The sequence below is a fragment of the Heliangelus exortis genome, chromosome 3 (assembly GCF_036169615.1).
Source record: "Heliangelus exortis chromosome 3, bHelExo1.hap1, whole genome shotgun sequence".
Taxonomy (NCBI): Eukaryota; Metazoa; Chordata; class Aves; order Apodiformes; family Trochilidae; genus Heliangelus; species Heliangelus exortis.
The window spans coordinates 47,513,896-47,534,053 of NC_092424.1; the positions used below are offsets into that span (position 1 = coordinate 47,513,896).

At 39.8% G+C, this 20,158-nt stretch overlaps 1 protein-coding gene across 5 annotated transcripts in view; it reads right to left on the bottom strand.

The window, feature by feature from the left end:
* Positions 1-19,918, bottom strand: part of MAP3K4 (mitogen-activated protein kinase kinase kinase 4) — a 61,804-nt gene extending 41,886 nt beyond the window's left edge. For 2 of the 5 annotated variants that reach the window (XR_011725209.1, XM_071740470.1), the window contains exons 1-4: positions 19,458-19,661; positions 5,986-6,176; positions 3,399-4,780; positions 416-658 (exon numbers count right to left, since the gene is read on the bottom strand). Coding sequence is in view for 4 of the 5 variants with exons in the window: in XM_071740470.1 (XP_071596571.1) it covers positions 416-658; positions 3,399-4,780; positions 5,986-6,176; positions 19,458-19,519 (1,878 nt within the window). In the remaining variant the exon portion in view is untranslated. Of the gene's footprint in view, positions 1-415; positions 659-3,398; positions 4,781-5,985; positions 6,177-19,457 lie in introns of all 5 variants that reach the window. The other 3 variants (XM_071740472.1, XM_071740469.1, XM_071740471.1) reach the window with 3 other exon arrangements.
* Positions 19,919-20,158: the final 240 nt, after the last annotated feature.

Consider the following 20,158-nt stretch of genomic DNA (forward strand, 5'->3'; position numbering starts at 1 on the left):
ATGTTGGCAAAAGTCTTACATTTGCAAAGAAAATGATCAAATCAAAGAAAAAATATACAGATCCTTAAAACTGGCTATGTTGCCTAAGAAACCCAAATGTAAGAATATATGCAGGATAAAGCTAATTAGCTTGTAATGCAAATACAACAAATACTGTTTACTTTTGCTGGCTGATAACCCTTTAGTCACCAGTTTTGATTCCTGGAAGTATGCATCAGATGTATATCTGACCAGTTGTTTCCTATTCAAAAAGCAAATCTCCATATGAAATACAAGGCTACTTATAAAAGTTATTACATAATTATATATATTTCCATTTCCTTAATTAATCCTCCTTAAACCAACAAAAGTATCCTAATGAAATGACAACATAATTTCAAATAGGAAATATAAAAAGCCAACAGTTGAAACAAACCTGTTTAATACTCAAAAGAGATGGTTCCCCAGCAGGTCTTTGTTCCAACCTTAGCTTGAGACATTCATGGATAACGTTGAGCAGGACTCGGCAGAGGACCAAGAATGCAGGTTCAAAAGATGGTAAATCCATGGATTTCAGCTCCTCCCATGATACAGTGCTGCATTTTTGCTCACAACAAGGCGGAGAATTTAATAACTGTACGTAATCTGAACACAACATAGGATCTGGAAATTCTAAAAACTGTAACAAGAAATAGGTATTATGAAAAGGATCCTTATATTCTTTAGGATTTAGCATTTGTTTAAAGCAGCATGCACAAAATTCTATTTTTAAAAGGTAAGATTCTGACTAGGAAAGCTAAGATTTAAATGACAAATCAACTGCAGAAGTTTCAATTTACATATATATATATATATATATTTTTTTTTTAAGCATAACTTTTATTTCTTTTTTTAATTTGAGGATCACCAGATTGAGGAAAAGAATTATGGACACTTGAGAATTAACAAAACAATCTCTTACTTTATTTTTCTCTTTTAAAATTATGAAACCATTAATTAAAGCTGGAGATCACCTACACAGGATCACTACACAGGAATTATGTTATTTAATTTTCCAGCATCAAGGGTAACAGCACATGACATCAGAGCTTACTATTAAGACACCTAAACTTCTATTGTTCAATTTGACTAATATTAGTCTTCAACAGGCCCAATCTGAAATGTTTCAAGTGACTGTCAAACACTACTTTTAAAAACCCCAAGAAACCAAAGTCCAAGTCATTTATTGAGATCACACATAAAATCCATACTCAAAAGTGCAGCTAGGTGAAGAAAACACAAACAGGGTACACTGGCTTAAATACTGCTCTACTAAAGTTAACACCTCTGATTTTATCAACTAAAATAAGAAGTATTAGCCATTTTCTTTAAGAAACAAACCATAGATCTCCTAGATGAACACTCTGTAGTGCCTAGAATCTTAAGTATCAGAGCCTATGAGGAATGAGCCTTTAAAAACCAGCTATGTGTATGAACATTTACATATATTTAGGATGAAAGGAGCATTAAAATGCATGCAGGGGAAGAATCCAGCAAGCACATTTTAGATGAGAGATGGTGTTTAAGTAAAAATAGAAAAGAAAGTATGTCCAGAGATTTTAAAGTGTATGTACACACATAAACAGAGTCAAGATATAAAAATAGCAAAACTAACAAAGATTAAAAATACTAACAGATCTGGTTACATACAAATATCAAACTGAACTGCACTGGAAAAACCCCAAGACATTACATTCAAAGTAATGACAGATGCAAAGACCAAGCAATTCAAAACCATGTCTTCTGCAGACAGTACCACACTTATTGTGTGTACACTGTATTTTCTTTTTTTCTTTGGACAGTACTCTTTTCATTTTGCAGCAGAAAATAAGACTACAATTTTATAACATTCACCTTCAGTCAAAAACTTCATTCTTAAAAGGACAATATTCCAAAGAAAACATATTTACTGAAAATGAACAATCAAAGTCACAAGTTTAGAGAAGGAGGAAGAGTAATCCTACCTCTTAAACAAATACAGCACTAAATTGCCAGTTTAATTCTGTGAAGCTGCAAAGACTACTGTTTGTTTTACACTTATGAAGTAAAAATATGTGAGCTATTTAGCATTTTCAAAAATATATTCAAAGTAGCTCTCAATAATCCCAAATTATGTGGGGTTTTTTGTTTGTTTTTTTTTAAATAACTGTTTCTATCTATGTATTAATCTGAACTTTCTGTTCAAGTACATATAGTTTGGGGGTACTTTTTTTTTTACTGTAAGAGATAGCTGAAAGTTTTACTGAGGCACATGACTTGAGAAAAACACAAAGATACTCCTATTGAATACTTCCTAGAATGCAGGTTGAAAACAATTAAAGAACAAAAATTCAACTAATAGCTTCACTGCTTACGGTAACTTTTTAAATATAAATTTCTTCATCCTAAAAAAGTAACTTGCAAGGGAGATAAACAATACTTGTTCCTTTTGCAAATGTGATGGTCACATTAAAAGATCAGCAACATGTCAAAGATCACATGTGGTATCCATATTAGATGGCTAAGATATTCCTTCACCCAGACTCCATGCTTTGCCATTCCTCCCTCCCTGTGCTACTTTATCAAGGACAAATAATCCTTACTACTAGCTCTTCCTGGTGTAAATATGCCTACAAGTTAGTGAACAGCTTCTATTATGAAACTATATTCTGCCTTGAAAGAATTAGTGACCATGACTTACCATACCAAACTTCAGCTACTGTACTTTTTTTAGTGCTTATTTCTTCATTTTGCTTTTATTACAAATATCCTTAATTAAGAACTTTAAAAAAAAATAAACTAAGAGCCAGATGAAGAATGCAACATGCTAACATGATTTGCTTTCATACATTTCAAGATCAAGAGCATCCATTCATTTATCCAATCTGGCCTCAATTAAAACATGCCTCTGTAGTACTTCATTAATTTTGATGAGAAAAAAACTGAAACAATGGTGATGTTTCCATAAAGGATGTCTAGAAGAGAGATATCAAGTCTTGAAGACAAGAAAAGGAAAATGGCCACTTCCATAGCTAGTTTTTCTCATGATTCCACTTCTGTGCCTAATTATCCACTGTAATTTTTCTGACTTACAGTTTTAGACAGCTTTTCAGATATTAGCAAACGTAATAAGCAAATGTTACCATAAAAGATGTCATTTCAATTACAAACAAGAAGAGAAAACTAGCTTGTGCTTCACACAAACTCTAATTCAGATCAACTGACAAATTCATTTCAGTGGAAGTAGAACTGGGATCCTAACCATAACAAACATAAGCTACCTTTCAAAAATCAACACAGCAACCGAAACTTTTGTAAGATCCCAATTTCACCAGTTTCAGCAAGAAACAACACAGCAAGGGAAGTACTCCTGTTATTTGGTTAGACTGGGAACAACCTACCTCCAGCTGGTGATCACTCCTTACCAACGCCATGCGGGCCCTCTGTAATGAACCATGCATTAGTTTGTGCAGTCTCAAAATTAGCTTCCTCAACCCCATTTGTTTCAGTGCTTTATCTACAAATGGCCTGTAAATAGAGGTCAAACAGTGTTGGCTGCAGCTTGTCTCAGCACTGCATTCTGGAATAACCCAAGAGGCAGAGTCATCCTCAGATTCAAGCCTATCAAGCCCTCTTGAAAAATGGTCCTGAAAGTCAAAATTTGGCTTGTTAGTAAAACTGTTCTTGATGGCTTGTCTAAGCTCCTCAACATTCTCCTCAGAGATTTGTTCTTCACCATCACTCTCCTCTGTGCATGTTCCTGAGGATTCCTTAACTTCTGTATCCCTATCAACTTCTTCATCCCCTGGATCATTGCCCTTAGATGGTAGAGGAGAAGGAATTTCAAACACTGGCCAGCCAATGTCAGAAAGATTTTTGATGCCCAATACAGTACCCATAATCCTTAGTTTTTGATTTAAGTCTTTTGTAATGTTTAACCATAGACAGAGTGCCTGCACTCTGTCTTGGAAGTCCTTTGCAGCATATTTTTCATAGTCCTTTTGAAGAGCCTGCAGAGATGGATAAAGTGCTTCTATATACTCTAGCAGCTCCATTATTCGCTTTACTTGCTCAAATGAGACACGCTGGCGATGGAGGTGCTCATGATAACTTGAGTAACCCAAAGCACTAGATCCGTGTGTTGCTTTGCAAACTCTTTCTCCTGAAGTACCATTGAGACTGGCTCCGTTTTTAACACAGGAGAAGTTTCCATAGTTCACTTTGAAGGTAAGGATTTCATTGATGATATCAGGGATAGCCTGACGGGCTGCATAGAGATAGAGGTCTTGGTCATTAATGCTCCGGCCAGCGTGCCAAGCTTGCAGCTCCAGCCAGATCAGTTCATTGGATCGGTTCAGCCAGACAGAAGAGGTGTTTTCCTGTCCTCTTTGCTCTCTGTCCTTTTTCTTTGAGACTGAGGTAAGTTTTAACAAAAGCCGCAGGGTTTCAAAGAATTTTAAGCGGTCCGCTGGGCAATCGCTCCTAGAAGTCTGGCGTGCAGTTCTGGGTATTGGCATGGGCACAGAAACTGGAAGCTTAGCATTGCTACAGCCAAGGCTGAGGTAAGGCTTATTGAGATCAACATCCGGAATTGGTTTTTTTGGCAGAGATCCACCAACTGAGTCTAACATGAACGAGCACTGCACATTCTTCTTGTGATCTCGTTCTGTTGTCCTTAAGGTGTCTCGGATCTTTTTCCCCTGCTTATAGCTGTGCTCCTCCACGTTCTCAATGGTTTTTCCATTGTCCTTATGCACAGACTGAGTTGGCACACTCATCTTTTCTGTAAGAAAAGAAGAAAAAATGTGACTGTAGCAACAAAATGTGACTGTAGCTGTAGTCCAGCTCCCGATCACATTTCTTCGAGCATAAAACATTGTTTTATACCAATAAAATAAAATAGCCATGCGTAGAAGTAAAATGTAGTCTTGTAAATTACCATCAATACAGCAAAATTAATAGCACCAAAGGAAATATTTTTCTCCTCTTACATTACTTCTTTTGTAAAAATGACCTCTGAGAATTCTTATTATGAGTATGCCATCTGCTGAGAACAGTGTATGATCAAAAGGAAAGGAATGGTTTCCAAGTTAATTTTCCATACATTTGTTACACAACCTTACAAAAAAACCCCTCAAAACGCATCAGAGCATTATTAAGGTAACCAAATTGAACAGATTTAAAGGGATTCACACTGCACATGCAATTTCATAAAAACTGGAGCATGTAAGGATTGTGAAATTCAGCTTGGATGATTCAATCCAGGCTCTTGTTGGGGTACTGATCATGGTTCTGGGAATCCCTCTATAATCTTAATACACTGCTTCCCCAATCTACCAACACATAAACACTTGCTTCCTCCCCCTTACCACAACATAATAGCAGGCCTTTCCTGCCTATTTGTGCAATCTCTCAGGTTTTTTCCTCAGGAGCAGCAGACCTTACCACTCTTCTGCAGCACTAACACAAGCAACACAAACTCAGCTTTGCAGATCAGGACAGGAGAAACTACTTGGTTTTAAAACAGTGCTTCTCTCTCAAGCACTCAATGGCAGGCTGGAGGGAAGCACCTGTATGCAGACTAGCTGTAGTCCAAGGATCAGCAGCTGAAATAAAAGCTACATGTCACAGGACCCCTGCTTATTCAAGAGCAGAAAAGACTTTCAGACCAATGGCTGAATACTTTGTCTTATTTTCATTGTTCTTTGTGAGTCTAAGGATTATCTCCTGCACATGGCTCATTCTGAACTCCAGAAGCAGTAATTTCCTTAGAGACTCTGCTACCATGCTCCTCACTATAACATCTATACATACTAACAAGTTTATGTGCATAAAAGGCCTGCTTAGTGGAAGAATAATACTCTCCTTTTACTACACCTCAGTATCTGGCTCCATCTTCTGTGTAACTCCTCCATCTATAATGAAGGGTTACTACTACAACTTTATTGACTTTTTAAAAAAAAAAACAAACCAAAACACCACACCTACCTTTTAAAGTGGAGCGGCTAACAGGTCTCCCAATGTTATTTTTCTGATGCTTTGTTGACATACGCTTCATCTGGCGGGGTGTACTAGGAGGAGAAGTTCCATAGAAGGTGTCAGCACTTGCTTCATCTGATAACTCCTCAGGGTCAGATTCAGAGATCTTGCAAGTAGCATCTTCTGATTTACACTCTGTCCTGTAAAGAACAAATTAAATCATGCTGTTAAAGAATTCTTTACTGCAATATCTGTGCTGAAAGTTAATACATTGATAAGTCCTGGCCACAATACCACTATCTAGATCTCCTGTAGCAACAAAACTATTCTAAGACCATGAACAATTGAATTTCCATTGCTTCACCAATAAAACATGATCTGAATCCTTCAAAAGACAAAGGCCCCACAAAATAATGACCCTCATCTGGTCAGTTCAGGCTTCAGGGGAATGTAGATTGCAGCAGCAGTGTGCTTTAACCTCTTTAACTGTATCTTTGTACCTATCTGATGCTTATGTACCCAGGGCAAATACAGAGAAAAAGGGAGGAAGGAGGAGAGTACTCCAAGCCAAAACCCAAGCCTTAACTGACTGAATTCCACACATAGGCTGGATCTCAAAATGTCCCAAGACCTCTGCCTTCTCCTGGAATATGGGACCCATTACCCCAGTGCACAGTCCCCTCATCACCACTACTCCCCACTGGTGCCATATATGGAACTCTCTTGCTTTAACATACATCTGTGCAGAGAGAAAAAAAAATGTAGTTTGTTTCCATCCCCATATATATTTTAATTCTGAAACAGATGTGCAAATAGTACCATCTTGACTATAGTAACAGACATGGCAGCAAAGAAACACCTGACCGAAAACAGACAGTATACGACTAGCATCAGTACCCAAAAGGTTTAATTTCAATTTCACTTGAATGACAAACAACATTTTACTTGCTATACTTGCTACTGTTTTTGAATGTTATTCATGCTCTGGTGAGCAAGTCTGAGTGTCTGCAGTAAGAAATATGACAGAATATTGCCAGCCAATAGACTAGCAATAAATAAAAGGATACTGTACCTTTTCTTTGCTTGTATCCATAAACAGAAATAAAGACCATAACATGGAGAGCAGCTATGTTCTCTACAGAGCTGTGGAAATGTTTAGTGTGCAAAATTACCCTTCTCATATTACAGAGCTTTGAGAAGAAGACAAACAATTTCACCAACTACTGTAGATAAACTTACCTAAGAAAAGTCACTCAGGTGGTACTGCAGCACCACCTGTAGTCTAAGGAGAGCCCTACAATGAAGTCAACCATAATGACAACTACATAGAATCACCAATACATTTAGTCCAGTTTTCTTGCCTCAGGAAATCACACTGCTTGTGTGTTCTCCAGCAACCTAATTTAATTAACCACTATTGGGCAAAGGTAACAAAGAGGTCTCGATTTGTTCCTGTCACAGTTTCTGAGTACGAGGAACTAAAGCAGGAGGGCTTTCAGACCCAGAGGGGCAAAACACAGAGGAGTCTATTCCCTCCCATTCCCTGCCCATACTCTATCCAGCTCAGCAGACTGCAGCCCCTCTTTCACCCACTCTTTGCTTTGCTGCTGTTCCCGGTGCTCCTTTACCCCCAGTTCACCACCTGCTCTTCAGAGCCCACATCCACTGGGAAGAGCCATGGACCCCCCTCCTGAGTCGGCCCTGTTGCAGGGGACCTTCAGGCACCCATCCCTGCCACCATCGAGATTGGACTGTACATATATATTTGTATTTTTGTTCTTTATCCCTTCTGTTATTGCCTTTCCCCTGTGCTAGCAAATCTGTTTACAATTTTTTAAATTTCCAGCTTTAAGTCTCCAGTCTTTATTCCACTTTTATCTTCCCTTTGCAAGGTATGGCAATAAAGAAAAATACTGTTCTTTGGTTTTTGGTCCACCCAAACTGATAAGCTGTGACAGTTCCTACAGGTCTTGTGCAAACAGGTGGATGGGTAACAGGAAAAGATCTTGTAAGTGCTGAACTGTGAAACGGGAACTTAAGTTTACATCTTTTTTGTGGACTACAAAACTTTTAATATTGAGAACTCTTGCAAACAACCCTACCACAACAAAAAAAAACCCAAATACTTCACACAGAGCGCACCCCTTTGATTTTGCCAACGACAAATCAACCACAAGAGACTAAGCCACATGAAACAAGAAGTCATTAATTCCAGTGCTTATGGAACTATTTATTTTTTCAGTGATCTCAATGGCCTGGCAAGGCACAGGGTGGAGTGCTGGTGCTCTTGCAAAGCCTGGCAGAACAGATCCTTCAGCACTCCCATTAGCTCTCAGATCCAAGGACATTTTAAACTAGGACAACTTAAGTTGTTATAAAAGACCAGTGAAAACATTGTTTTTCCTCTGGTTTTAAGTGAGTAACCTCTGCTAAGAATATAACAATCAAACCTCTTCCAGAGGGCTGAATGTACTGACCTTTAAAGACCATTAGATGTTTTTTTCCTCAACAGTCACTACCTTGTTTGCTTCTTCCTGTGTCTGATGAGAGGGCAAGAAGTACTGAAGTACCTAAAACACCCTCCAATCTCACAATTATATACATCCCTATACAGAGGGAACCAATACAACTTACTTAATATCCAGACATTTTTTTTCTGGGCAGTTTAGCAAGCTGCTCTTTAAATTGATAAAAACATACCAGATTTATCACAAAACATGAAGCACTAGAAGTCACATCAGAAAACAGTAATCATGCTCTATAGAGCCACTCTTATTAGCAGCTGACAAGATGGCCCAACTGGAGCTGGCTGGTCTGCTTAGAGGGAGGAAACTACAGGTTGCAACTCAAGCTTAAAAATTCAGCATGCTCAGTTTAAGGTTTGTGTGCAAAGACTGCACCTCAGCTCACTGCTAAAATCAATACCAGTGAACTCAAAGATTCCATTTCAGCAGTGAAAGCCTCATTGCACAACAATATACTAGACATTTAGGATCTGAACTGCAGCAACCACATCAGCTTAGTCATGTTGGTACCAAATTTTATCAACCAGATGACACCAGACATACATGATCATCAGCAGGAACCCCCTGGTATTAAACCAGTTATAATTTAAACATATTACTGATACAGCATTTGTAATGTTTGTGTGCTATTTACTTTTATGGACTAACCAAAGACTAATTAAATCTGAAAACCCATAAAATGCACTGCTGGCAAACTTAAATCAGATTATAGTATTGGTTATTACACAGAACTGTTGGTTCCTGCATACTATTGCAGCCAGACTTGGGAAACAGTAATCAAAGCTAATTTCTTGTTTGCTAAGAACTGCAGGTTTTCTCCCCACAGCCCGTGAACATCATCCTAATCTTGATTAGGCAAAACATGAAAGCTAGACATGTGACAATTGAAGTTACTGTTTGCCAAGGGCATCTTAAACCCAACGCTTAGAAGGAAAATTGGAAGTGTATCAATCTCACATCAGTCTATTTACAGGCTGTTCCCAGCCTCAATTCTAATGACCAAAATGTTTCTCATCAATTTTACCCTAGTAATATAGAAAAGACTGTAGCCAGGACACATAATTCAGGAATATTGGGAAATCCGCAAGATTAAACTAAACAGAAACCCTTAAAACAAAAATGTAAACAAAAAAAAAACATTGACAGCTCTGAAGTGCAATAACAATAAATAGCCAAAAATGTTTTCAAAAGTAACTACTGTATGTTACACCATATGTGCTTTTTACCCAGGATCTGAAAGACAGAATATTTCTTGAATTTGCATATGTAGATTACAGGATTATTTTTTAACTAGGTCAAAGTGTTAGCAATGTATCTACAATTCCAGCTCAGTCATGAAAACTGAGATATATCTAGATTTTCAGAGGCCTACAAACAAGATGATAAGAGAGGGAAAACAGGCACAAAATTCAAAGCAGCAGGACAGGGAGCAAAAAGTCTGACAAATGATGCTGTTGATAAATCTGTGAGTCTTTGGGAAAAGAGTAATTTATCATTAAAACTACATTAACAAATGAAAAGACTATGCAAGATCACTCAGCGACAAGCTAAAATTAAATAGGCTTAAGTCACACTGAAGAGTATGATTTTTAACCAGTATAAACTTTTTTCACCTTACTGAAGCATTATTCAAAGTTGAATACTTTGTTAAACTTTTGAACAAATTGTTAAACTTTCGAACAATTATTCAAAAGTTGCAGACTTTCAAAGTCTGCAACAACCAATAATAAGAGGTCATGCTAAAAACTGTAACAGCTATATGGAAAAAATGTTTTTGTAATCTTCCATTTATACCAGCTACCCTTGATCCTCACAAGCAGGCGTTTGAATATATCAGGCACTTACGTAATTATCTCAGGTTATCATCTGCTTATCGTTCCACAAGCAGCTTAAAAGCTTGCTGGGAATCAGAGCAGTAGAGGTCAACTGACGAGACTACAAGCCCACAGCAATAAATCTGAGCGAGGCAATTACAGTGCAGTAGCCAGGATAACCACCCACCACAACAGTTGCAAACCTGCCTGCTCCACTGGCTGCTGCCATGAAACTGCTTCCTGCAGTTTCAAAAACATTAAAACACTCACACACCAGTAAGGGCCTTTCTCAGCACTTCTTCTGGTACCCTGCCATTTCCACAGACACTTGCAAGATCCAGATGATGCTCACCACTAAACCACCAAGTGTTTGTTCCTGACACCCGGGGCCTTCATTTTAAAGGCTAGGTGTCTATTTTTCAAATATATGCTCCTTAACAGGGATTCAGCTTGATAATTAAAGCAAGAAGGAAGATAAGTCTTAACTAGTCTATTCTTAGTAATGTATGCTGTTAATTTGCTAAGACAGCAGAAAACACAGGCACTGCACATTGCCAATCAAATCTTTTTAAGTTAAGGTAGCTCTCCCTAAGTGTAGATGCAAACATTCTGTTTCAAAGATAAAACAATATTCTGACAAAAACATGGAGCTTGTCATCATCCCACAGCTGCTGGTAATGCAAAGAGCAAAAAGGTTTCTGCATTTTGAAACAGTCAATGTTAAATCTTAGCCACCAGTAACTTGTTGCCAATACAGTAATAGGACTTAAGTGTTAAAATTTTGCTGATATACTTGCTAAGGTTTTTAACAGTATAATTAAATCCAACTTGCAACTAAGGACAGGTCTGCCTTTTCAATTTGTTATCCTCAAGATAAATTGGGTAAACAATAAGAAAAGCACCAGTTTAGGGTGTTTTTGTGGTTTGTTTGTTTGTTTGGTTGTTTTTTTAATGAGAATCACTGCCACAAAGGCAAACTGCAGATACAGACCTTCTTGAAGTTCTTCTAGATTAAAAATTTCATAAGAGCAGAGAAGTCTTAAAATTAAGCAGGATGAATGCAGTTAGACTTAATAAAAAGCATCAGATCTCTAGATCAGCTTCCTCCTGAGAAAATAAAATTTATTACTTTTGGAAAATATCACTGCTTAGTGAATAAATAGCCATGGCTTGGGGTAAGAAATTGGATGAGTACCTGTTCCCTGCCAGTTTGCAAAGTTTACAGACTCATGTCACATATCCCACCACAAGTAGAACAAAAAGCACTGAAAGCCACTTTGAAGAGCAGTAATGAACTTTGTTGTTCCATGTTTCCGGCTCACAGGGAACTTGTAGACATCACTTGACTCTAGAAAAAAGGAAACTAGACAACTTAGCTTGACAATAAAGCCCAGCAGAAAACTACTTAACAGCAATTGTGTAGTGGGAAAGGGGAATGTCAGAGTATCATCTCTGTTATAAATCTATATATAAAAAGGCAGGGAGGAAGCACAAAATAAAAACATTCTTCTCTAAACTACTTGTTGCATTTGCAACACTTCTTTCAGCTCATAAGTAAAAAGCAAAATTGCTAACTCCTTTCATTTCTCAAGACCTGCATTTCAAGCACACTTCTCTAACTCAATGTGTGTACCCCTACAATCACCCTTACATCTGCACTGTTCTTCCTTTCTACAGGAGGTGGTTAATCCTATCTAGTTAAAGACATACATTTCCCCATCTCTTCTGAAAGGTAAGACATAAATATTTATGCGGCTCACATTCAACCTTTCATCAATTTCTTCAACCATAAAAGCAGGTATTATATAAGGCACACCAGTGTCCAGCACATCAGCCTGGACAGGGCTCTGAGCAACCTGATTTAATGGGAGATGTCCCTGCCCATGGCAGGGGAGTTGGAACTAGATGATCTTAAAGGTCCCTCCCTTCCAACCCTGAAAATTCTATAATTCTATGATTCTTTGTCAAGGATAAAATGAATAGAAAAAAGTAAACTTGAAGCTTATCTTAAAATAAGAGTCAAGTCTGAAGGAGACAAAGATGCTGAAGATAATGCCTTTAAGTCATTTGAAGAAAGGAAAAAACACTTTGTCAAGCTATTGTTGAGAAGCAACACCCACCAGGGCTTTTACATCTTTAGGACTTTTCAAATATGATGGTCACTGGCTTTGCAATTTCAATTGCCATTTCTTTCAGGAGCTGCAGGTGAATCCCATCAGTAGGGGATCCTGGCTTCCTCTTGGGAAGAGACAAGGGAAGAAACCAACCTGCTGTTCCAACACATTGAATGCAATGAGAAATTGTGCCCTCAGTAACTCTCTTCTGGCTGCAGCTAAAGCAATTTGTCCAGCAACGCTTTGCCAGAATGACCATCCCCCAAGATGCACGGATATAACTGAAAGTGCCAACCCTGGTTCTTCACTGATGATGCTAAAACAATGCAGCTTACCTGGAATGTCTTTGTTGGGAGGATTTTTCCAACTTCAACCACTTTAATTTTGATCAGGCAACTACATGGAACTTATGGTACCCTAGTAAGCAGCAAGTTTCATATGGCAAACACTCCTAGTTATGTGGGGAAGAGGGATATTAGGACATAAAAACAGCAATTTCAAGTCTGGGTCAGCTGCAAAACTAATGTTGCTACCTGTATCACTGCCAAGAAATTATTACATAATTCCAGTAGTGAATATACAACAAATTGCTATGAACAAGGACTCTTCAACAAAGAATAATTCCAGAAACACCAAAACTTCAGCAGTTGGTAGTCAAAATGTAACAGTAGGCCTGTAACAGCCATGCTATTTACATGTTGCTTATCTTTGCAGACTTACCTGTGGCATGGCTGCACAAGTGCAAACACCCAGTGCTGCTGTGGAGCCCCGACCTACATCTTGCTATCTGCTTGAAGACTTACGCAACATATATGCTACACAATGGGAGGATTTATGCTACACAACAGTCCTACAACAGTTAAGCGCCATAAATCCCAGAGCAGCTAAGGCCTGAGAGAATATAAAGCAATTATTTCTGCTGCTAGATTAACAGTGGTTTGTAGCAAGACTTCACTGTGATAGAACAAGCACTATTTCTACAGAAATCTACATGGAAAGAAAGTCATTATTGGAAAAAAGACTAATGTAAAGCTTAGAGCTAAACAGTTAATCTTTAGTTGATTCCAAATGACGTTTTTTTCACTTAGTAACTCAATTAAGCTGTTTAACTAGAACACAAGGATCCAACAAGTGTGAGCAAGTTCCATTTCTAGAGTAGACCTCAAGCATAGATCTGACTGTAGCCAGTTCCCCTCATTACAAAGTTCCTTACAGCACTACTGTACTGACTAGCAGCATTTATTTTAAGAGAGAAACTCAAACACAATCTTCTGCTTCTCAAGATCTGGAAAATTCCACAGACAGTTTTGTAAAACACTAATACTTTCACACTTTTCCCAAAATTCTCCTATACTCTTGAGCACAAACTTCTAAATGCTTGATTATTATTTTTACGACAGAAAGACAAAGTCACAGAAAAATGTAACAATAGCTATTGAAACAGCAAAGGGGTGCTGAAGCACCTGTTGACTGACTATAAAAGCATGGCAAACTTCAAAAAGACAAACTGACAAATGAGTTAAAAATAAATTAAGTTGCAAATTAGTATTCATCATATCATATCTTGCAAGCAGACATAAGAGACCAATTTAAATGATCTACGGAGGCAATTTCTGCAAGTTAAACCAACCAGAAATAAGTATAAAGAATAAATAAAATAAAGAGGTCTTATAACAGTTTTGGCAGATCTTCAAGTTCTTATCTCAGTAAAAATAATACTCAGAATTTCCTGTCTTTTTTAGAGTAGATTTGGAAATAGGGAAAGATTAACTAATCCTCCATCCTGTAAATTTTCATGCAAATTTGGATTATGACATAACAGCATTTATAGAATATACCTGTATATTCAGCTCGGAGCTTATTTCCCATTTACAAATAGACTCAAAAACTACAGATCAGAACTATACCATGTGTTATTTCAGAAAGAAAGAACAACAAACCTATTTATTTATGGCACTGCTCTACAGTAAAAAAGTTGATGATTTTGACAGGTTTCCACAACCACATTTAAGATGAGCAGGTGATGCTGCAAATGGAGACAAGAGAGCTTCAGCCAGCCCAGGTAGTGTTCAGGTCTCTGCAATTCTTTAGAGCAACTAATGTCAAAGTATTAATTGGTTTCAGTCACCATGCTTCATCCCTAGTGCTACTTTTTTCAACTTCAACTCAATCCTCATCTTTGACAAAAAAAAATTGCACTTAATTTTTTTTTTTTTTCTTTTAAATGAGCAGCTCTGAAATACGTTTTCATCACTAAAGTAAAGATGATTGAGCACTACATACCACAACATAAATCCAAAGGGTAAGTGCTGTAGTTAGGTTCTTGGCACCTGCATGAGTCAGATCCCAAGGTCTCAAGCTACACACCCAAAGAACAACTACTGAAGAAATCTATACCAACAAATTTGGATGGATTTTTAGGAAAATTTAAGCCACACCAGGAGAAGTTACGTACTACTGGGAAAAAACATACTATCACAGAAAGCATTAGACTGCTAGGCTCAACTACAAATGTATCATAACTATATATGTGTGTGTGGGTGTGCGCACGCACGTGTGTGTGTGTGTATCAGTGATATATAGGGAAAGACATGGACCTACGATAAAAGATAACAAGATCTGTAACAGTCATTTTTTCCATGCACAAACTTTACTCTCCTGGAAGAAAGTTCCATTCCTAGAAAAGGAAATGTTTCAGTCCCAAAGTTTCACTTCATCTTTTAGATGAAGTCAAAGTCTACGAGAAGTCCATAAAATCACATCAGCTTGCCATGAACCTTGATCAAGTTTATTCTGAATCCATACAAGATGAGATATAATTTTAGTGCCCTCATGAATTTCTCCTGCTGTCACTAGATAGAAGGAAATTAGGCCTCTTCCTTGTGTGTCCTGCTAACATTTAATGGTATTGACTGCTGCATGCTGCTTTCCAGTATGGTGTAAGTATATTATTTATTCTGCCCTCCACTTACACGTGCTGCTGGTTCACTTGCTGATGGCTTTTCTGACAGCAATATTTGTAAATGTTTTTACCAAGCCATGAAACATGCATCTAGTAAGTGATAACAAGGTCTCTGTTACAAATCAGTAACTTATACTCTGGTGTTAAGAGCAAACATGTCTTTATGTTTGCAGTTGGCCAAGTGTGAGCATGGGACAATTACCAGTTCTTTAAATGAATAAGCTGCTACATTATTTTTAAAAATTAAAAAAAATATTTAGTTTATAGATGACAGGCTAGATATAGCATCCCTGTAGTTAGCACTTGAGAGCAGAAGAAAACCTAAGGAAAGTAAAAGCCCTACAAACATAAATGGAGTATACAACAACGAACCAACAACACAGCTGAAAAAGAATGAGCCAAGATACCCAAGTCTTCCTCTTCTGGCAGAGCTCAACATGCTACTTGACCAGCACTGGGTAGAAAAAGAAACAGTCTTCTAAATCTATTTTAGATGCAATTCAAAAGAATGGTTTGCTTATACTTCAGGAAATGTGGTTGTCACAGAAGACAATTTTTGTAAGTCTCTATAAATCCCAATTCACTCCCTAAAATAAAAATTACTGCACATGCTTCATACTTTCCTTTAAATTCAGCTGATCTGTTGTTCATCACAGCACAGTTTGCATTCCACAAGGGTCAGTATCACTACCTTACATAATAGTTAAACCAACCTTGACACAGAGAGTACTAATTAACACACATAAAAACAACTCAAGCATTCACACAACACAGACTAATCCTTGCTGCTACAAATGCCGAAGATATCTAAAGTAACACTTTGTGTGTGTTTGGGTGTAGGTGGAGCAATCAGTCATTCATCTCCATCTTACCCATGTAAACATGAAAATTCAACACATGAAGAAGAGAGATTACATCTTCCATCATTTAAGCATGAAATTTACAACAAAAAAAGGTATGGTATAACTCTATACACTTAATAATTTTTCCCACTGAAGCTATGATTCTAAATTGATAAAATATGCTTCTTCACTGCTGATACACTATCAGTCATACAGATAGGCTGGCAAACAAAAATAGGTTGAGCACAACTCATGACGTAACTTCAGGCTTCCCCCAAACAACAGATGCTGCAAACTGACAGCCCAGTTCACCAACATCATAGAGCTAACAAATGTGGCAGACAGACCACTGAAAAATTAGCCAGAGTGGAAGAAGCCTCCATGTTATTCACAGTTCATCCCACTTTATTGACAGCATTGCTCTTTCCTTCACCCCTTGTGCTGGACACAGGCCAAGAGAAAAGAAGGCTACAAGCAATGGAGGCATAAGTTAGTGTAGCCTTGCAGTGCCACCAAAATTGGCATTCCACCTGAGTATATCCTTAAGGCCTCATTTTTCTCTGCGGTGGATTTTGCACCAGAAAACTCTTGGGAATGTCTAAGACTGGACTCAGAAAATTTAAAAGCTATAGGCCATAATCAAGAAGTACCAAACATGTACCTATTTTAACTAGTGCGGAAACATCTTACCTTGAAAGCTTTGTTTGCTTTGTTACAAGGATTGACACTTAAATGTGAATTCTTCCCAAAACTGTTTATTAGTGTCTTTTAATTTATCTAAAACCACTGAAGGCTGTCCAATGTCCAAGTGCAATCTTGTCTCAAACTCAACACCTGCTCACAGAATCCCTGAGCATTTTTTAGTTAAAAGCTGCCTCCCCTCTGTTTTCACCCCAAAGAGTATATTGCAAGAAAGAAAGGAAGACCTAGGAAAATCGGTTTGCTTTTGGACAGTGACCTCAATCAGATGTTGAGATGTGAACTCAGACTAAGACTAAGGACTCTACAACTCAAAAGTCAGAAACATATCAAAGCTTGAGATTTACAAAACATACTATTGCATTTGTATTCTTATAGAATCCTTACACAGATTTCTAACACATTGTATCATTTCACAACAATGAATCAATAGATTTGCTTTTTTTAAACAAATGTAGGTGTATTTCTAACGAGAGTATTTCTCCAACAGAACCAAACTGAACTTTAAGAAAACGTACTAGACCAATGCACTTCAGTGCCAGTCAGAACTCTGTCATAAAAGAACATTCATACAAACAGGATTAAAAGTTACCTGCCACAAAAGGGCTTTCAAACATCGCAGTAAACAGTTGCAAGACTGAATTTTGCTAACTGCAAAATGTAAATCAACTTTAATCAAGTTTGAAAAACTGTAAGATACTTCAATTCTGTATTACAGTTAAGAAAAAGCAAGTACTGCACAACACCAAAGCAGTAGTTCTGTTCTAATGCAGATGTGAAGTTGGCACACAAAGTACAGACAAGAGTGAATCACAGTGGAGTACATGTATTACCCTACACAAATGAAGGCTACCTAATTGTTTTGAGACATCTCCTTCCCACCCACTAGCACACTCTGAAATAGCTAATTCAATTTTCATTTGCTGGGTAAAGTTGCCACCACACTATCCACACCCACATCCGACTCATATAAACTGTCTTTTAATAAGCAGAATCCAGCAGAGGTCAGAAATGGCCATAGACAGGAAATGCCTGGGTGTTTTCCATTCAGGCACTGCACATTACTCTCCTACACGAAGACAGCTCAGGTCTGGGGTCATCCTGTTGTACAATCTTAACTTGAAATAATTTTCTGCTTACCCTGCAGTATTGTTCTTTGAACACACTGTTAAAAAGGAACTTGGAAGCTCACAAATTCAGCTGCCCTCCTGGCATTTGTATTTCATGATATTTCTGTTAAATCTAGTTAACTGTTCTCTAACTTTTGGTTTTGGCATTTTCATGATGTAAGAAAAAGAAATCATTAAAATATACTAATGAAAACTCAAACCAGACACTGTTCAACTCCATAGCCTCGATCCAAACCAGAGTGCATCACCACTTCCCTTTCGTAATACGAGTACGAAACAGTAGCTCGCAATGTCCAAGAATGCTATCAGAAACATGACAGCATGAGGCTTTTCACACCTGGAATACAACGCGCCTGACAAGTGCCTTATAGCGTTAATTGATCGCGTAAGTGTTTTAAAAAACGCTTCCTGAATGTCTCCTAGTGAGAAGTGAAGTGCACCAACAGGATGTTATTTTAAAAGGAGAAATAATTGCCAGGGAATTAATAACTTGGACTTATGCAACACTTTTACAGCCAGCTGGAAACCCTATAGCACGAAGTAATTTGCATCCCCGTCTCTCAGCAGGGCACAGATGGAGACTTGCAAAAAGCCGATCTGCAGGTCAGCACATTCAGTTGCAAAAGGCACCGCAGCGCCAGCCCTCTCTGTGGAAGATTTTGTTTTGATTTTTCCAAGCTGTTATCTTCTGACAAACACCGATTGCAACGTCGCTAAGGAGCGACCCTCCACGACCCTGCTGTTTTAGGGGCGCCCTCGCCGAGGGGAACCTCCCTACCCGGTTTTTAGGCTGCCGCAAACACGAGACGCCCCTTGTTGCAGGCGGGACTTTCATCCCTGCAGCTCCCAAGACAACAAGCACAGGTCGCACTTTGCCAGCCCGCCGGGGACTCCCACAGCTACTCCCCCTCCACCGCCGCCGACTGACTGCCAGTAAAAGTTTTCCCCGAGAGCTGTCCTTGCCAGTGCCCCAGAAACACCCCTTTTGCTCGGGCTGCTCAACCCGGGGGGGAGGGGGGGCGTGAAGGGGGAAGGAAACGATTTGGTTTTAATTGCAAAGTGCCCACAAAACACTGCCTTACCCACCGCAGCCACCAGAGATTTCTTATCGGAGCGCTTTCTCACTCGGTGAGCGCTTTACAAAAGCTTTTGTAAAGCGCTAGGAGCAGGACCTTTTGCAGCACGAAGAGCCCGGGTCGGAGGTTGGAAAAGTTACAAACACCCTCTCTCCACCCCCCTCAGCACACGGCGCTGCTCAGGCCGTGCCCCCTCGCAGTGCTGAAGGGGCGGCTGGCACTCGCAGCCCCCGGCTCAGCCCCGGCAGCTCAGTCTGGCAGCAGACGGCCTGCGCTGCTCTCCGCATGCAGCTCCTATTTGGCAGCGCTGCGTACTGACCTCCCCGGCGGCGGCGGCTCCTCCATGGCGGCAGAGACAGCGCGGCGACGTTTCTCATGCATGCACCGAGGCCGGCATAGCGCCGGATCGCAGTGTGCGGCCCGGTCCGGCCCGCTGCGGCGCCAGGGGTGCAGCGAGAAGGAGGAAGGGGGGGTGCGAGGGGGTGTCTCTACCCAGCTGCAGAAACCCGGCCGCGCAGAGCCGCCCGCGCGGCCGCCATCTTGAAAACAGCCTCCGAGGGCAGAGAAGCCGGGAGCATCGCTACGGCGCGCCAGGAGGGACCGGCCGAGCCAGAGGCGCTCGCTCCGCCGAGGCCGGGCGGGGAGCGGCGGGAGGCGGGGGCACCTCGGTGTCGGGGAGGGCAGTCCCTGACGCCGGCGACGGGGACGTGGAGCGCTGTGGATGTGTGGCGTTTCCTTCTCGGGACGCGGGGGGTGTGTCCCCGCCGTTCTCCGGGAGTTGCCGCGTTGGTGCCGGCGCCAGGCGGTGGTGGACGAGCGGCGGGAGCTGCCGCCCCGCCAGCTGGCGCCTGGCTCCCTCCCTCCTCCCTCCCTTCCCTCCCTCTCGGCCGCCGCGGAGCTGTGAAGCGGGACCGGCTGCCGCTCGCTGCGGGGGCCGGGGTCTCAAAAACCCAAGTTTCCACAATGCTAGCAGCCAGGGATAGAAGAAAAATCTATGATAACCGAGAAGAAGAGGGTTTA